Source organism: Panthera leo, chromosome B1, assembly GCF_018350215.1.
Source record: "Panthera leo isolate Ple1 chromosome B1, P.leo_Ple1_pat1.1, whole genome shotgun sequence".
Classification (NCBI taxonomy): Eukaryota; Metazoa; Chordata; class Mammalia; order Carnivora; family Felidae; genus Panthera; species Panthera leo.
The window spans coordinates 79,459,181-79,478,855 of NC_056682.1; the positions used below are offsets into that span (position 1 = coordinate 79,459,181).

Consider the following 19,675-nt stretch of genomic DNA (forward strand, 5'->3'; position numbering starts at 1 on the left):
TATCTGTCTTTCTCTGTCCGACTTACTAACAGAACAGTTTTAACATTAAATCATATACCACACAGCCACTGCCCCTAGGGCTAGGATATAATATTCAAGGAAGAGTTCCCTCCACCTGGCTAAGATTCAGACCTTGTTGGAGAGGACACAGCCATGGGCTGCAGGGTGGCAGTGAAGTCACTCTGATGCCTTGCCAAGGAACTTGTAATTCTGTTTTCTGGATCTTGCTGAAAACTTGCCATTGGAATTTCTGTCTGTTCTTCATAGAAACTGTGTAATTAGGAAAACTGATGAAAACCCAAAATTTTTGTATTGGATTTGTTTTAATAAATCTGGTGTCACTTCTTTGTACAAAGTAAAAGACTTCTTATTTAGGAAATGCCATGATAATGTCCTACTGTATATAGTAAGATAATTTTACATGTTCCAGCAGTTTCCTCTAGTATTACTGCTTTGTTCATCTTGTCATGTTAAGTTTTAGTCAATGAAAAGTTATACATAAGAAATGCCTTTATCAAAGTGTGTTAGTCTCAGAGAGGTAGCTGCTATATGGTTTAATAGTCTTAATCAACATGGCCTGGGAAGTGAAATGAGTACTCCTTTAAGAGATAAATATTTGATAGTTTCTAATTGTAGAGTATGATAATAACTGGGAAAATAAGGCAGATTGTCAACTGACACTTGTTTGTTCACACTAACAGCTAACCTGATCCTGTTACATAGACTCCCATCTGTATTAATTAGCAACTACTTTTCCTTTCATTTTTTTTTTAACGTTTATTCATTTTTGAAGGACAGAGAGAGACAAAGCATGAGCAGGGAAGGGGCAGAGAGAGGGAGACACAGAATCTGAAGCAGGTTCCAGGCTCTGAGCGGTCAGCACAGAGCCTGACGCAGGGCTCAAACTCATGAACTGTGAGATCATGACCTGAGCCGAAGTCGGACACTCAGTCAGTCACCCAGGTGCCCCAACTACTTTTCCTTTAAATGAAATTTAGTTTAAAAGATTTTTTTAAGTTTATTATTTTTTTAAAATTTATTTTGAGAGAGAGAGTCAGGAGGGGGGTGGACAGAGACAGAGGGAGAGAGAGAATCCCAGGCAGGCTCTGCGCTGTCAGCACAGGGCTTGAGGTGGGGCTTGAACTCATAAACGGTGAGATCATGACCTGAGCTGAAACCAAGAGTCAGTTGCTTAACCGACTGAACCACCCAGGTGCCCCATTAATTTCAAAGTTTTTTTAGTTCTTCAGTCCATGAAAGAGGAGTTACTTTATGGGATTCAATTTATTTCCAGGTAATGCACATGTTATTATCATAACATCCTAGAACTTATCTTTAAGGATAAACTCAATTTAACAGAAAATTGGAGCTCTACACACTTTTGACAGATTTTAACTTGGTGACCTGTTGTTGCAGGATATTAGTCTGAGCAGTTACCAATTCGTGAGACAAAAAAACAAAAAAAACAAAAAAACAAAAAAACCCCAAAACAAAAAAACCATGCTTGTTTGCTTTTGGGAGATATAATTATGCAAAATTTCTAATTTAGACATTGAGATTTCATCAGTTGTGATAGTGTGAATGCGGCTTTTGCTATATAGTTTATCTTTGTTCTCTACAACAGTAGCTCTTAGCTTTTTGTCCTACTTTCCTCATCAAAGAGTGGATCACTCACTTCCCACTGAAAGAATCACTGCTCCGGGAGAAAAAGATTTCCAGAGTAAATGATAGCTTCCTTTCCTTTATTCCTTTTGTTTATTAAATGAAATTTGTGTCTGGAATGTCTCAACTTTACAACCTTATGTTAGTCCAGTAGCATCAGATTTAAACAAAACATTTAAGTTCCTAATTGGGAAGGTAATTTTTTTTTTTCTAGTTAAAAGAAAAGAGGTGGTTTCATAGTTTGTTGATACTGACACATTGTTGAGTCTATCAGTATGAGATATATTTTGAGTGTACCATACATTTTTCAGATTATCGTTACAGTTTAAGAAAACAATGATATATTAAGAATCAAACTTCAGGGAAGCATAAACCCCAAGAAATTATTAGGGGCAGGTGTGGCATTGATTCAATAGATTGTTGATATTTAAAAATTTAAAATATCCATTGCTAGTTTTGTCTCTCACCAAGCAGTGATTACATCCAATGTATTTTGTATTGTACTGTGTGCAATGTCAGTTGCAGATTAAGATAGCTCTGTCTAGCAGATACTAATCTTAAACGTTTTTATTTTAACCTAAAACATGAGTGCGTATCATTTGACATAGGGCCATTGCCCATGCAGTTTCCTGTTTGAAATTCCAGAATGTCTTTTTTTATGTAAATCATACATAGAATTAATAATCTGATTTGGTTTCTTTAAAATTGACAGAATGCTTAAAGGTTCTTCTGAAGAAGTATGAGTGTAAAAGGGTTTTACTAGCTCAGTTCTCTTCAGCTTATGGACTACACACTTGTGCTGGTCCACAAATTATCAGTTAGTGATAGATAAGTATAGAGATTGAGAGGAAGTGTTTAGAAATGTATATAGCAGTTTGACATTGCTGTAATCCCAAGCATGTGATCATGAAACTCACTTCTTGAAAATAATGTGGACCAGTTTGGGTGAAATCTGATGTGTGAGTTGCATACTAATTACATGCAGTGCGACTGTATTGGTCTACAAATATTAGATATTTAGAAAAGGGGAGATGAGTTCTTCACCACAGAATGTTTAAGAAGCACTTTTCTAGATAGTTTGGAAGTTTTCTCCCTTTTTATTGATGATTTGCTTACATAAACTTCAGTAGCAGTTTTTTGGGTGATTTGCCTCTGATGTTTTACAAAGCATTTATTTAGCTAAGTGTCCTCAGAAACAGTGGCTCTCTTTTTGCAGTCATAATTTATTTAGTTTCTGTAATATTTAATTAAAATATGTAATTATAATAACAAATACAACTGGTGTAAACTGGTCTTACAGCAAATACAACCGACTCTTTTATTTTAAATTGTTTTTTAATGTTTATTTGCTTTTGAGAGAGAGAGAGAGCGAGTGCAAGGGAGCGGGGAGGGATAGAGAGAGAGGGAGACACAGAATCTGAAGCAACCCCTAGGCTCGGAGCTGTCAGCACAGAGCCCAACGTGGGGCTAGAACTGACGGAGTGCAAGATCATGACCTGAGCTGAAGTCAGACACTTAACCTACTGAGCCACCCAGGTACCCCACAAACACAACCGACTCTTGATAATTCATTCAGTTGCTGAGAGAAAAGGTATGCAGGCACACCAGCGAGGAGCCTACTAGCTATAGGCATTGATATGTTTTACACAGGGAATGGTTTTTAGAAAGCAATCGTGTTTTAGTGGGTTGGTTAAATTGAAGAGGACTATGAGAGCTTCTACTATACTTTAGTTACAATAGTAAATTTATAGTCTGTCTCCTAGAATGCATAAATACAATAAGGGTTCAGAGAGGAAAGAAGTGATCAAGGATTGCAGTCCTTACAAAAGGAGATGGTGCTTGGGTTGAGTAGGATTTGGGGTACTGGAGAGGGATTCTTAGGCCAGATGAGTGCCATGGATAAAGGCACAGTAATTGCTATCATAGTAATTGAATATTTTCTCTGTCATTTTTTACTACAGAATGGGCTTTAGAGATGAAGCAGCTGGGTATTTTCATAAAGCAGTGAAACTAAACCCAGATTTCAATGATGCAAAGGAGAATTTTTATCGTGTTGCAAACTGGTTGGTGGAACGCTGGCACTTTATCATGCTTAATGACACCAAACGGAATACAATTTATAATGCAGCAATCCAGGATGCAGTTTGTTTGGGGTCCAAGAGTGTTTTGGACATTGGAGCAGGAACTGGAATACTAAGGTTTGTCGTAATTGTGCTTTAATTATATACACATATACACCAAGGTAAATTAAAGCTTTTGCCAAATATGGAAAATTTAACAGTGGAATTGAAACAGAGTTTACTTTATTTCTAATAATCTTATGATTATTCATGCAACTACTATTATTGTATTTTTTACTGTAACTTTAATTTATCAAGAACTGGACATAACTACTAAGGAGAATTTGAGGTTATGATTGAAATTTTGAATGCCTTTTTAGAGTACTTTTTGCATTAATATTTTGGTTGAATCTAGTTCTCTAAGTTAAAACCTATTGATATTTTTCATGCCAGTTGTATCTTCTTAAAAACATAAATGTCATGATTTATTGTATAGTTTGTTTCTATTTTGTTTTTTTAAAGATTTTATTTTTAAGTAATCTCTCCACCCAAGGTGGAACTCAAACTTACAACCCCGAGATCAAGGGTCACGTGCTCCATTGACTGAGCCAGTCAGGTGCCCCTGTATGATTTGTTTCTTAATAAGAATATTGGTTCATTTTGTTGTTTTAATGTTTATTTATTTTTGAGAGACAGAGAGACAGAGTGTAAGCAAGGGAGGGCCAGAGAGAGAGGGAGACACAGACTCCAAAGCAGCTCCAGGCTCTGAGCTGTCAGCACAGAGCCCGATGTGGGGCTCTAACCCATAGACTGTGAGATCATGACCTGAGTCAAAGTCAGATGTTCAATCAACTGAGCCACCCAGGCACCCCTGGGTCATTTTTTAATGTGGAATGAATAATGGTTGTATTACAGAATAAAAGAAAAACCCCATGTTTAACATTATGATTCCATTAAATTTGAAAAACCATAGTGGATTATTTTTTCTTGATGGGGCACCTTTTTCCTTGCAGCATGTTTGCTAAAAAAGCTGGAGCACACTCAGTATATGCTTGTGAGTTATCCAAGACCATGTATGAACTTGCCTGTGATGTAGTAGCAGCAAACAAGATGGAAGCAGGAATCAAACTCTTACATATGAAGTCACTTGACATAGAGATTCCAAAACACATTCCTGAAAGGTACTATGTAATATATATAACTTTAGTTTTTATAATCCACTATTTTATTTAAAAAAATTAAGATATTCACATTTATAGCTTCTAGCCCAAATAAAAATGCTAAAACCCTTATATTGTAAAGATAGCGATATAGGATCATTTAGCATAAGATAAATTTTCATAATGTCATATTCTTGATAAAAAATATTTAAAGATCTTGAAAAAATTTTGCGCCAAGCAATTTAACAGATAAACTTGACCTTTAGCAAGTTACCTTACTTTTGTTAATTTCAATATTCTGTTTGTGAAAATGGGTAATACTTCCTGTATGGTCAATAACTATTTAAAAGTTATAGTTAAAAATAATACGTGAGTAGATCAAGCTTGATGGACTTCTCACATTTTGTGTTATCCTTGGCTAAAATGAAAGCTTTGGAAGTGTCAGCTGTCCATGTATTTTGGCCTGGGTTCTTCAGATGCTTTGAATATTGTCTCATAAGTCTTGGCTTTTTAGTATGTCATCTTGCTTTGATCTATATCACAAGGCTGATGGCATTTTAGAGCTAGAATGGATTTATATATCATCTGGTCCAACACTATTTTAGAGACAGAGCTTTCTTTATGTAGCACTTGCTTTACTACCTCTCTTGGGTGGTCTGTCTTCTTAAGTTCAGCTTATATTGAAAGATGACTTTTATCATCTGTTGTCATTTGGACTATGATTTTTAAAAGTCTTCTTCGATATGTATAATAGTATTTTTGTATACATAATTCACTTTTTAATGGGCTCTACATTTGTTTGCATGAAAGAAGTCTTACTAGATTGTTGTGGCAGAAATCAACAGTCTCCTGAATTATCTTAGTCTGCTTGTTGCCCTAACAAGATACCAGAGACTAGGTGGCTTAAACAACAGACTTTTATTTTCTCACAGTTCTGGAGGCTAGAAGTCCGTGATCAAGGGTGCTGGCAAATTTGATTTCTGGTGAGAGCTCCCTTCCTAGCTTGCAGACAGCTGTATTCCTTTCCTTTCCTTCTGTGCATGTGAAGAGACACAGAGAGTGCCTGTGTCTCTTCCGCTTTTATAAGAAAACCAGCCCTGTCACATTAGGGCCCCACCCTTATGACCTCATTTAACCTTAATTACCTCCTAAAGACCCTATCCTTAAATGTAGTCACATTGGGGGTTAGGGCTTCAGCTTATGAATTTTGGTGGTCCACAATTCAGTCCATGGTATGAATCAGTTACTTTAATTTAACCTTCATTTCTCTCACAGATAGTGTGGTAGAAGGACCTACAGCTTTGAATTAGGAGATATGGATTCTAATACTGACTCTGTTATAATTTATTTTGGCCCTGAGCAAATCTAGAGACATCAAGATGTTGGACTAGATGATTGGGATACTTTCAACATTCTATATGTTTGCAGCCTTTAAATATTGAAAATTTTGTGGACTTGTATAATACTGGCTTTAGGCCCTGTAGAGGATACCAAAGTTATTTCAGTCCTCAAGGTGCCCACAATCAAAAGAGGAAGATAAGGAATATTCATGAAGTTTTTCTTTATCTTCTAGCTATATAAATAAATGATACTGGGAATAAGTGCTAAAGAAGTTCAGAGAAGAGAGGAATTATTTTGGTATGTCTTTGAGTGAAATTTTCTAGAAAGAAAGAACAGTCAAAAGATCAGAGCTCTGTGGCTCTTTTGTGATAACTCGCAGGTAGTAGGTGAAGCAAAAGAAGCAACAAGAGACCTATGAATATATAAGAGGTAAACATGGGTAATGAAGGAAGAGAAGGATTTTGAGAGGGAGGCCTTCTCATATACATTACATGTTTGTAGATTAAGGAAAATGAGACCTGAGAAAGAATCATCTTGATAAGTAAGGGAATTATTTATGACAATATTTTTATGGAGTGTTGACATCAAGGAGGGGACTGGCTATGAAGCACTCTTAAGGATTTAGGGAATGAAAGAAGAGCCTGAGGAGGTAGCAGGGTCAAGGGAAGGTTGTGTGTCTCTCCACCCCCAGAAGGTGTCAGTGGAGAACAGAGGAGCCTGAGGAACAGTAGAGTCAAGTTCCTTAAGATTTGTGGGTAGAAAATAAAAAATGAAATGTATTAGAAAATTTTATATATGGACTGTTTCTATAATATACTCTTCCTTTCTTCTCTCAGCTTTGAAATCTTTACATAAATAGCATGATATTTTACTTACATATATCTTTAAAAAATCATTCTATAGAGTGTCCCTAGTTGTAACAGAAACTGTCGATGCAGGTTTATTTGGAGAAGGAATTGTGGAGAGTTTAATTCATGCATGGGAGCATTTACTTTTGCAGCCAAAGGTAAGCAGCATGAAAACACTTAAATTTGATTAAGAATTCATTATTGCAATAGGTATTTATCGAACCCCTCGTGTATTTGCAAAGCAGTATGAAATACAGTAAAACCTTGGTTTGTGAGCATAATTCATTCCAGAAACATACTTGCAATCCAAAGCACTTATATATCAAAGTGAATTTCCCCATAAGAAATAGTGGAAACTCAGATGAGTTGTCCCACAACACAAAAATATTCATACAAAAATGATTACGTTACTGTAGCATGATACAAAATAATAAAGAAAATACGAAATATAAAGAAAAATAACCTGCACTTACCTTCGAAAACCTTCATGGCTGGTGTGGGGGAGACGAGAGAGGAGCGTTATTGTGTAGGGTGCCTTTCATTGTCAGTAATGGTATCACTGCTATCTATTGGCTCAGTGGAATCTTTGTCTGCATGGGAGCCATTGTATATGCTCATACGGATGTTGACTACAGTATCAATAAATTCTTGTCGTATACTGTATTTAATGTAACTGGCAATAAGGCAACAGAGGAAAGGGTCTATATCTGTAGGCATCTTGACCTAGAATGAAGGAAAGCATTCCTAAGCTTACTCTTGTGTGGAAAAGCGAAGGACTATCCATAGGTGCTTTATAAAGTGACAAAAAATACACTAGTGCCAGTTGTGGACACCTTCCAACGTTCTGAAAAATTACTGATTTCTGCCAAACACTGCGGCCTGAGATGGAGCACCTGAGCATGGGAGACGATCACCCATAATCCCGCAGAGAGAGAGAGAGAGAGCAAGAAGAACCATTGGCTTAGTTGTGATCATGTGATGTTCGGTGTCATGTACTACTTGTGTTACAAGACATTGCTCATTTATCAGGTTAAAATTTATTAAAAATGTTTGCTCATCTTGTGGAACATTCACAGAACAACTTATATGCAATCCAAGGTTTTACTATACATCCTGTCAAGGTGTATACTTTGTAGGTGGAAAGAAATCCATGCAAAAACCACATTTAATCATATAACGTACGCTTGTGTACCCAAATGGGGTATTCAGGCAAAAACACTCCAAGAAGGAATTCATGGTAATTAAGCTTACATTGTGGACCGGCATTGTGGAATTCTTGAGTAGGGTTGAGAAAGGGAAGTGCTTTCAGTCTCACAGTCCTCACTGATTGGAGTTTGGCAAATTATCAAAAGGGATATTGGTAACTGGCTTTGTATATGTTTTACGTACCAATTGATTGGACAGGACCAACTCTTAAAATTGCCAACTTATGTTTTGCAATGAAATCCTCTAATGTGGCCCACAAATTGTCGATTTGGTTTTTGTAATAGGTAATGTGAATGAAAGGCTTTTAACAAGAATTTACTATTTACAGAAAATGATTTGAATTTAAAATACCTAATTAAAGTTTAAAAAGAAGAGAGGTTGTTTTTCAACTAGGTAATAATGATTTAAAAAAAAATTAGTGATTTTGGCTTCTCTGTTAGCCATACCCAACAGTTTGTTGCTGTATACAGACTTCCTAGCTACCCTCCTTTTCCTATTTGTACTGATGAAAAAAATTAATGTATACACACACATACATATAGCAATGAAAGTAAAATAAGCTTAAAAAAAATAAAGTTAGTGTTAACATGGGATCCCATTCATTGTTTTTGATTTTTTTAAATACTGTGTTTTTATTCAAATATAATTAACATACATAGTGTTATATTAGTTTCAGGTGTACAATATAATGATTCAGCAATTCTATACATTATTCAGCACTCATCATAATAAGTGTAGTCTTAATCTCCTTCACCTGTTTCACCCATTCCCCCCCCCCCCCCCCCCCCCCCCCCATTTATCCTCTGGCAACCACCAGTTTATTTTTTGTATTTAAGGGTGTTTTTTGTCTCTTTTTTTGTTCTTTTGTTTTTTAAATTCCGCATATGAGTGAAATCATATGGTATTTCTCTGACTTATTTCACTTAGCATTATATCCTCTAGACCCATCCATGTTGTTGCTAATGGCAAGATTTCATTCTCTTTTATGGCTAATATTCCAATGTATGTGTACATATATATACACACATACATGATATATAAACACACACTGTATGTGTATATACATACACAAACTTCTTTATTTAGGTGTGATTGACATATAACATTACATTAATTTCAGGTGTAGAATTAATGATTCAAAACTGGTATATATTATGAAATGATCACCATGAGTCTAGTTAACAAAAGAAACTTTTAATTACAGTCTTTAAAAAGATTTCATTTTTAAGCAATCTTCTGTACCTAACATGGGGCTTGAACTCACAACTCTTGAGATCAAGATTCACATGCTGTACTGACTGAGCTAGCCAGGTGCCCCAGAAAAGAAACTTACTTTTTTTTAGAGAGAGAGTGCGTAAGTGAGGGCATGCATAAGAGGGGCAGAGGGAGAGAGAGAGAGTCTTAAGAGAATCCCAAGACCCTGGGATCATGACCTGAGTCGAAATCAGGAGTTGGATGCTCAACCAACTGAATCATCCAGACACCCCAAAAGAAGCTTTTTAAAGAAAAAGTTCCTTAAGTTGTTTATCCTTACCCATTGCTTTTAAGGTTTTTTAAAAATTAATTTTCTTTCTCATAATCATGCACACATATTTTTGCATACATATAACTGAATATAATTTTTATTGTTATATTTTTAGACCAGAGGTGAAAATGGTAATTGTGAAAAGTATGGGAAAGTTATACCAGCAAGTGCTGTTCTATATGGAATGGCAGTAGAATGTGCAGAAATAAGAAGACATCATAGGTAAGTGATTATTTAAGTAGTAAATATTAGAAAACAGTAATTTTAAGGAGTAGACTGTCCTTGAAAGGTTATTTAGGGAATATTTATTTGGATGAGAATTTGTAGTTTTGTGACCTTTAAATTCATGATGTTTATTCCAGTCTTAATTCCCTTTTTGCCTTTTTCTTTTATTTATTTAAAAATTTTTTAAAATTATTATTTTTTTTAATTTGAGAGAGAGTGTGTGAATGTGGGAAGGTCAGAGGGAGAGAGAGAAAGAGAGAATTCCAAGTAGGCTCCACTCTCAGGATGGAGCACGAGTTGAGTTGAGGTTAACACAGGGCCCATAATCCCATGACCCTGGGATTATGATCTGAGCTGAAATCAAGAGTCAGGCACTCAACCCACTGAGCCACCAGCTCCCCTTTCTTTCTTTTAAAGAAAGAATTAAAACCAGCTTTAGATTTTTTAGTGGAAAATTAATTTTGATACAACTTAGTATCTGTTTTTTTTAAGTTTGTTTATATTTAGAGAGAGGGAGAGAGAGAGAAAGCATGCAAGTGTGTGAACAGGGGAGGGGCAGAGAAAGAGAGGGAGAGAGAGAATCCCAAGCTGAGCCACCCATGCACCCCAAATTAGGTATCTTTTTGATGTGTGATAGATTCATATAGAAAAATATTAAGTTCAGACTGATTTCAGATGAAAGTGAAATAAAAATTTCCAGTGTGAAAATAATTTATTTTATTCTCCTATTTCCCTCTTAATAACTTTATTGATATTATAATGTTTTGTGGTTATGTAGAATGAAATTTTAGGAAGTTTCTGCTCTGGAAATTCTAAGATTTACTTATCAAATATGACACAAGTGAAAATGTGATATTAAATATTTTTAGTCATAGAAGCCTCTTGGTTATTTTTTTTCTTGAGCATTAAAAAATATTTTATCTTGCTAAAATACTGATCCTTATTTTATTAGGACTTTTTAAAGAGGTCCCCTTCCTATAACTTAATAGTAGTAAACGTAACATATAATTATTTTAAGAAATAGTGATGAGTAAAAGAAGAAAATAAAAATTATCCTAAACTCCTCACCATTAGATAACTACTGTTCATCTTTATTGTATATTCTTCCTTATTCTCTATGCATGTTACGGGGTGATAAGTAAAAATGTTTAGTGGTTGGTAGGGCATAGAGCATCAGCCAAACAGTGGCCTTAATTAGCAGATAGGCTGAATTAGTGTGCCTGGTTGAATGTCAGCTCTGTAAGTAAATGTGTATGTGTGTATAAATTTAATTTTGTTTTAAAAATATCAATAAATATATATGCTTTTTCTTTGTGAGCCTCTTCATGTTAATAGATATGCTGCATGATTTTTTAAAACCAATTTCTTATTGGGATGCTTGGGTGGTTCAATTGGTTAAGCATCCAGCTCTTGATTTCGGCTCGGCTCATGGTCTCACGGTTTGTGAGATCAAGCCCCACATTGGGCTCTGCACTGACAATGCCAAGCCAGCTTGGGATTCTCTCTTCCCTCTCTCTCTGCCCCTCCCTGCCTCCCCCCCCCCCCCCCCAGGAATAAATGAGCGTTAGATCATGACCTGAGCCAAAATCACGAGTTAGATGCTTAACTGATTGAGCCACCCAGGCACCCTGTGGTATGGTTTTTTTTTTTTTTTTTTAAGTTTATTTATTTATTTTGAGAGAGAGAGAGAGAGAGAGGGAGAGAAAGAGGGAGCGAGAGAGAGAGAGCGCGCACACACACACACCTGAGCAGGGGGGAGCAGAGAGAGAGAGAGAGGGAGAGAGAATCCAATCCGGCTCTGTGCTATAAGCTCAGAGCCTGACAGCCTGACACAGGGCTTGGACCCATCAACCATGTGATCATGAGTTTTGATAAATTTATATTCATGTATTTTATAAGAAATTAAAAGGAAGTTGTCATATCCTTTTTGTTTCTGTAACACTTCTGAGTTATTAAAATCATTAATAGTTTCATTCATCTTTTGAGAGTATAATAAAATAATTTCTAGAAGTACACAACTCAACCTCAACCCTGTAAGGGCAGATAGACCAATAAATGAACACCTCTGAGATGAGAGAAGATCGGAGTTTTGTTTTTGTTTTTTTGAGAGAGAGAAAGAGCAAGAGTGAGCCTGTGCAGGCAGGGGAGGGGTAGAGGGAGAGGAGAAAGGGAGAGAGAGAAACTCAAGCAGGCCCCATGCTCAGCTCAGAGCCTGATGCAGGGCTCAATCTCACGACCTTGACCTGAGCTGAAATCAAGAGTTGGATGCTTAACCAAGTGAGCCACTGGGCTCCTCTGGAGTCCTTCTTTTTCATAAAATTGTGCTGCTAAATGCTCATGAAGTGTTCTTTTCAGTGTAGAATTTTATTGACATCAGAACATTGTTATAGCAAGTGCATGAACCATAAATTTATGGTGTGATGAATTTTCATGAAGTTGATGCACTTGTGTAACTAATGCTCAGATCAATGGTCAGAACCTTACCACCACCCCACAAAGTCCCTAGGTAGAAACCCGCCATCCTGACTTCTGACACCATAGCTGCTATCCTGACTTCTGACATCATAGATTATTTTGCTTGTTTTGAATTTTGTACAAGTGGGGTCATATAGAATGGTTTTTTTTGTGCCTGGCCTTTTTTCAGTATCCATATCCACTGGTGTGTAGCTTGTTCATTCTCATTGATGTACGGTATGCCACTGTACAAATATACCAAGACATTTGCCCATTTTACTGTTGATGGATATTTACATTATATCCAGTTCTTTGATTATTAGAAGTAGTACAATTATAAACATTCTTGGACAGTCTTTTGGTGATTGTATACATGAATTTCTGTTGGCTGTATTCCCAGAAGTAGAAAAGCCACATACCTTCAGGTTCCTATATTAAGAATGAATCTAGAATGGGTATGTTCAGCTTGAGTAGGTACTAAGAAAAGTCTTCCAAAGTGGTCTTACTAATTTTAAACCCCTACCAATAGTGTATTAGACTTCTAGTGTAGATCCTAGTGTGTCTTCACCAACACCTGGTACTGACATTTCCCTTTTCCCCATTCTGGTGGTTGTGCAGTATGTTAACTTCATTTCCCTGGTGACTAGTGAGACTGAGCAACTTTTTGTATGCTTTTTGGCCATTTAGATATGCTCTTTTGTGAACTGTCTGTTTAAGTCTTTTGCCCGTTTTTGTTTTTCTTTTATTTGTAGAAATTTAAAAATATATTTTGGATATGAGCCCTTTGTTGAATAGGTGTATTATAAATTGCTTCTACTCAATGTGCCTTTTTACTTTCTTAAAGCTGAGTATTTTTTGATGAACGGAGTTCTTAATTGTAATGTAGATCTATTTTTCATTTGTTTTCCTTTATAGTTAGTGATTGTGTATGTATTGTGTTTAAGAAACCTTTGCCAATAAAGTTTTTATGTCATTTTTGTTTATTTTTTCTCGACTCAATTCTAAAAACAAAAAAACAAAAAAAACCACCCCATCTTTCTCCCTTCCGCTTCTCATTTTCCCTCTTACCAGGGTGTGTACTAAGGATGTTGCTGGGATCTGTTTACCAACAAATGTGAAATTTCAGAGTCCAGCTTGTTCTTCTGTGGATACTGAAGAGACAGTGGAACCATATACAACTGAAAAGATGAGTCGAGTTCCTGGGGGATATTTGGCTTTGACAGAGTGCTTTGAAATTATGACAGTAGATTTCAACAATCTTCAGGTAAAAAAAAAAAAAAAGTTACAATTTTGAGCATTAAATTTCATGCATTGTTTAAAGTACTACATAGAACAGTCTTATTTTATGAGTTTGCATGGGATTCTGTTTACTATATGTAAGGAAAATGATTAAATGGTAGCCAGTAGTTTCTCCTGAAATTATTTACTTTAAATACATAGGAAGAAAATCCCTAAAGTTTGTTGGGAATGTATAATGTGCCAGGTGCTTTCACATGTGTTCTTAGATTGCTTTTACAACAGTGTTGCAATATAGTTATACTTATCCTTGGGCTGTACAGATGAGAGAACTTTTGTTTACATTCATTTTCCTCAGATTATGCAGGTGTGAATGCAAGAGTTATAACCTAGAGCTTTCTGACTTTTCTCAATGTTGTACTGTCGTTTTAAGTTAACAGTATTCCTTGAAATGAACAGTAATCCAGATCTCTAGATTGTATGTGTATTAGGGCGAGCACCCATATCAGTTTGCCCAAAAATGAGAGATTCCCAAGGCGCGGGACTTTCATTTTTAAAAACTAGAACAGTCTTGGGGCACCTGGGTGGCTCAGTTGGTTGAGGGTCCGACTTCGGTTCGGGTCATAATCTCGCAGTCCCTGGGTTCGGGCCCCACTTCGGGCTCTGTGCTGACAGCTCAGAGCCTGGAGCCTGCTTCGGATTCTGTGCCTCCCTCTCTCTCTGCCCCTCCCCTGCTCGTGCTGTGTCTCACTCTGTCTCTCTCTCAAAAATAAATAAACATTAAGAAAAATTAAAAAAAAAAACAAAACTAGAACAGTCTTGAGCAAACCAGGACAAGTTGATGGCCCTAAGTGTCTGTGTGTGTGTATTGGTAGGTGGTGGGAGGCTGTGCTACACAAAGGAAGTGCCTAAGGAAATGAAAAAAGGTCACATCGAGTCCTTCTCTGAAGGTCTTTAAGTCAGATTAGATGAAACCTGCGTGAGCACAGAACACTTTGTGAAGGTCATTTTAGCCTAAGATCTTTATAATTTAATGCATTTAATATAATTTAATCCCTTATTAATTGTTACTAGATTTTTCTTGAGGTGGTTTGGAGCTACATTAACACTTTGATTACTGAGGCTGAGCTTCAAGAGCATTTCTTTTCTGATATAACTGTACAGTAGGGATCAACATGATTATAGTTGCTAAATACCCCAAAGCTGTCCTTATTTTGAGATTTTCTTACGTTAATTTTTCTTTGCCACAGTTTACATTAATTTTTCTTTGCCACAGTTAAATTTCAAGTAACATCTGCTTGTTTTAACACTTTCAAGTAATACAGAAGAATAGAATAAAAAGTATATGTCGTCCTTTTTAATTTATTTTATTATTTTTTAAGCTTTATTTATTTAGTTTTGAGAGAGAGTACACACATGCATGCTGCTGGGGGAGGGACAGAGAAAGAGAATCCCAAGCAGCTCAGAGCTCCAGGCTGAGCGTCCAAAATCAGGAGTGTGACACTTAACCAACTGAGCAACCCAGGCACCCCTTCCTTTTTTTAAATCTAGGTCCTACTTTCTCAGATCACCAATTTGAAGTATATCTTTTGAGACTTGCTTTTCTGTGTTTCTACACACACACACACACACACACACTCATGTGCTCATGTTTTCAAAAACAATCCCTATTTCTTTGCCATTCACTTCCTTCGTTCAACAGTATATCCTGGATTTGTCTCTACATCAGTATTATGTATGTGCCTCATTTTATTTTTAATGTTTATTTTTGAGGGAGAGAAAAAGCGTGCACACGCTTGTGCACAGCGGGGGAGGGACAGAGACAGAAGGGGGACAAGGATCCAAAGCGGACTCTGTGCTGGCAGCACAGAGCCCTATGCAGAGCTCTCACTTGCGAACTGTGAGATCATGACCTGAGCTAAAGTCGTATGCTCAACTGACTGAGCCACCCACTCACTCTGCCTCATTGTTTTTAATAGTTCCACAGTTTTCCACTGTGGTAGATTGGAGCTTCTCATTTAGTATGCCTTAAATGGCTATAGGTGTGTCAAGATACTGATTCCCCCAGTGATGCTGGGCAGATCTGAGAACTTACAGAAATAGAAAGAGATGTAATAGTAGGGCATGTATATATTGCATATATAAACTGCTTTCATTCCTTTTACATTTTTGTCAGGAATTAAAAAGTCTTGCAACTAAAAAATCTGGTAAAATTGGTATTCCTGTGATTAAAGAAGGCATACTAGATGCTATTGTGGTTTGGTTTGTACTCCAGCTTGATGATGAACACAGTTTATCCACAAGTCCTAGTGAGGAAACATGTTGGGAACAGGCTGTCTACCCCGTCCATGACCTTGCAGGTATATCTTGTCTAATTTTTGTTTGTTTGTTGGTGTGTTTGTTTAGTCTTGTTGCTTTAATCTTCTAAGCATTTCAATCAGTGTAAGAAAATTTACTTTGAATATGAAGTTTCCAGTTGAGGGAGATTGGTTAAGTTTTTCAGAACTTTCTTTTTTAAAAAGTAGTTTTAAATAGTTAATATATATAGTTAAGAAAAGAGAATAAAACATAATTGCTGCATACCATTCAAAAATGTCTATCGTTAAATTTCTTCAGCTCTGATTACTCTGGTTATCAGCAGATAATAGAATGCTAGTCCATTTTTTATAGAACATGGTAGAAAAGTACTAGTGCAGGAGTGCTTCCTGCTTTTAGAATCTGATGGCATTTGTGGAGCCACGAGTCGTAGAAATGCATACACACACATATAAACAACATTTTACAGTTTTAGAGGGCTCATAAATTCATGGACTTCCTTAGAGAAGTTCTATGTTAAGGATATTTTTCTGTAGAAATTTTTTTGCCAGCAATTTGATGGGTTTTAGTGTAGTTCACGTAAGTTGTATTGCATAGAAAAATTATACCTGTTTTAAACTGGGAGGTAATAAGTTTCTATTTCTGTTTAGTCTCCTAGTCAAGGATTTAATTTGGCAAGACCATTAAGTCATGGGATGAGTATAGTGTTGCGGCTAGTATGGTGTTTTTGGAATCAGTCAGGTAGATTTGGGATTCAAGTCTTAGCACTGCTACTGACTCTCTGGCTAGCCTTGCTGGTTATGTCTCAGAGCTGTTATTATGTGATGTATAAAAATGGGATGCTGCTGCCTACTTGGTAGGATTGTTGTAGGGATTATCAGTGATAATGGATGTAAAATGCCTATCATAGCAACTGGCACTCAGTAAGTGGCATTTTTTCTTTATTTGTTTTATTTTTAAAACTATAATTCCAGTATAATTAACATACCGTGTTACATTAGTTTCAGATCATCAATGTGATAATTCAGCAATTCTTTATTCAAGCTCATCATAAATATACTCTTTTTTTAATGCTTATTTATTTTGAGAGAGATTATGTATGCATGTGCATGCATGTGAGTAGGGGAAGGGAGGAGAGAGAGGGAGAGGGAATCCCAAACAGGCTCCATGATGTTAGTGCAGAGCCTGATGGAGGGCATGATCTTAGAAACCATAAGTTCATGACCTGAGCCAAGATCAAGAGTCAGATGCTCAATGCACCGAGCCATCCAGGCACCCCATCATAAATATATTCTTAATTCTCACCTCCTATTTCACCCATCCATCCACCTCCCTCTCCTCTGGTAACCATAAGTTTGTTCACTATAGTTAAGAGTCTGTTTTTGGTTTGTCTCTTTTTTTTTCTTTGTTTGTTTGTTTTTTAAATTCCACGTATGAATGAAATCATGTGGTATTTGTCTCTGACTGACTTATTTCTTAAGCATTATACTCTGTAGATCCATTTATATTGCTGCAAATGGCAAGATTTCATTCCTTTTTATGGCTGAGTAATATTCTATTGTATGTATATATCACATCTTTTTTTTCTAAGTTTTTATTTAAACTTATTCAATACCTCCATACATCACCTGGTGCTCATCATACCAAGTGTATTCCTTAATCCCCATCACCTATTTAACCCATCCCCCAGCCCACCTCTCTTCTATACCACATTTCTTTATCCATTTATCTATCAGTGTTCTCTTGGGCTGCTTCCATACCTTGACTATTGTAAATAATGCTGCTATAAACATAGGGGTGTGTGTATCCCTTTGAATTAGTGCTTTCGTGTTCTTTGAATAAATACCCAGCAGGGGTAATTACATTTTTAATTTATTGAGGAACCTCCATGCTATTTTCCACAGTATTCCCACCCACAGTGCACATCTTTGCCAACACTTGTTTCTTGTGTTTTTTTTTTCAGCCATTCTGACAGGTGTGAGGTTATATCTCACTGTGGTTTTGATTTGCATTTCCCTGATGATTAGTGATGTTGCACATCTTTTCATTTGTTATTTTGTTTATTCTAACTTTCTTATAGTAACTTAGATGGGATTTAAAAATTTTAATCCTTCTTAGGGAAAGGACATTTTAAATGTGTAAACAAAAGAATAATTTGTATTTTCAACCATATCTAAATGCTGATAAGAAGAAATTGTGATTATACATGCACATTTTAAAGTTTTACCAAGTTTGAAAGTTCATGGATAAGACCATGATACACTCTTTATTGTAGGACTTAGTCCTTCCTTATATTATCAAATTCCTAAACATGAAAGAACGTTTAAATATAAACAGAAATATTACTGACAAGGTTCTATTGAATGCTGCCTTGTTCTTTTTGGAAATTGCTGTTAGAGAAAAGAATGCTCCTTTAAGCTAAAGTGAGATTTGGTATTGATCCCTGACTTTTATTTATCTTTGTTATTCGCTTCACTACTGAAGAGGATTTGGAGTCTCCTGTACCCCTTTCCCCACTCCATAATATGGGGACATGATACCTAGTGATTGCAGTAAAGGCACTATAAAACTAATAGTTGGGGTCCAGTAATGGAGCTCTTGAATCTATTATGCCATTAGTTAATTGAATCTTCAAACTTAAGTTTTTCACTAAGTAAAGCTGTAGGGATTTTTCCTAGTTTTTTTGTAGGACATGAATAAATTGATTCACTTAATTCTATTAAATCAATAGATGTAATCTTTCCTGTAGTGATTTCAAAATGAGGGGAGGGTGGAAGTATTTGTATGATTCTTAGACTTATAAATATATTAATTACAATTTTTCTTTCTTTCTTACTGTTTTATGGAGACTACTGGATAAAATCTGGGGACCAGGTGATGATGGAAGTGTCTTGTCAAGATTGTTACTTAAGAATCCAGAATATCAGTGTTTTCAGTTCAGAACATGAAATGGATGTTGGAAAAGATTTTTGCAAGGATAAAGACTTGTTCTCCTTAGGAAGTGAAGCTGAACTCTGTAGTGCCCTGGCTAACCTTCAGACCAGCAAACCAGATGCTATGGAGCAGACATGTATATTGGAATCCACAGAAATTGCTTTGCTTAATAACAACCTCTATCATGAAAGCTTTAAAATGGCAATGAGAAAAGTGTTGTCTTCCTTGACTCCAGAGAAACTGTGTCAGGCCATGGATACTCACTGCCAGAATAACGAGATGAGCTGTGGAAGTGGACAGAGTAATTCAGAAGAGAGCATCCCTGAACCATTCTATGTGTTAGATGTTTCCGAAGGCTTCTCCATTCTGCCCATAATTGCTGGCACACTTGGGCAGGTTAAACCTTACAGTTCTGTGGAGAAAGACCAACATCGTATAACTCTGGACCTCATATCTGAAGCCAATCACTTTCCTAAAGAAACACTTGAGTTTTGGCTGAGACATGTGGAAGATGAATCTGCTGTGTTGCAAAGGCCAAAATCAGACAAGTTGTGGAGTATAATTATACTGGATGTCATTGAGCCATCTGGGCTCATTCAGCAGGAAATAATGGAAAAAGCTGCAATATCCAGGTAAAACACAAAATGCAACTTTTGTATTTTGAGCTTAAATTGATATAAATTGGTTTAGTTCTTCAATGGCATAACT

At 36.3% G+C, this 19,675-nt stretch overlaps 1 protein-coding gene across 5 annotated transcripts in view; it reads left to right on the plus strand.

Moving 5' to 3' along the window:
* PRMT9 (protein arginine methyltransferase 9) overlaps positions 1–19,675 on the plus strand; it is a 38,162-nt gene that overhangs the window by 3,640 nt on the left and 14,847 nt on the right. For 4 of the 5 annotated variants that reach the window (XM_042935348.1, XM_042935351.1, XM_042935352.1 and 1 more), the window contains 7 exons: positions 3,624–3,860; positions 4,736–4,903; positions 7,127–7,229; positions 9,918–10,024; positions 13,553–13,745; positions 15,894–16,077; positions 18,882–19,599. In XM_042935348.1, coding sequence (XP_042791282.1) covers positions 3,624–3,860; positions 4,736–4,903; positions 7,127–7,229; positions 9,918–10,024; positions 13,553–13,745; positions 15,894–16,077; positions 18,882–19,599 — 1,710 coding nt within the window. The remainder of the gene's footprint in view (positions 1–3,623; positions 3,861–4,735; positions 4,904–7,126; positions 7,230–9,917; positions 10,025–13,552; positions 13,746–15,893; positions 16,078–18,881; positions 19,600–19,675) is intronic. The other variant, XM_042935349.1, reaches the window with a different exon arrangement.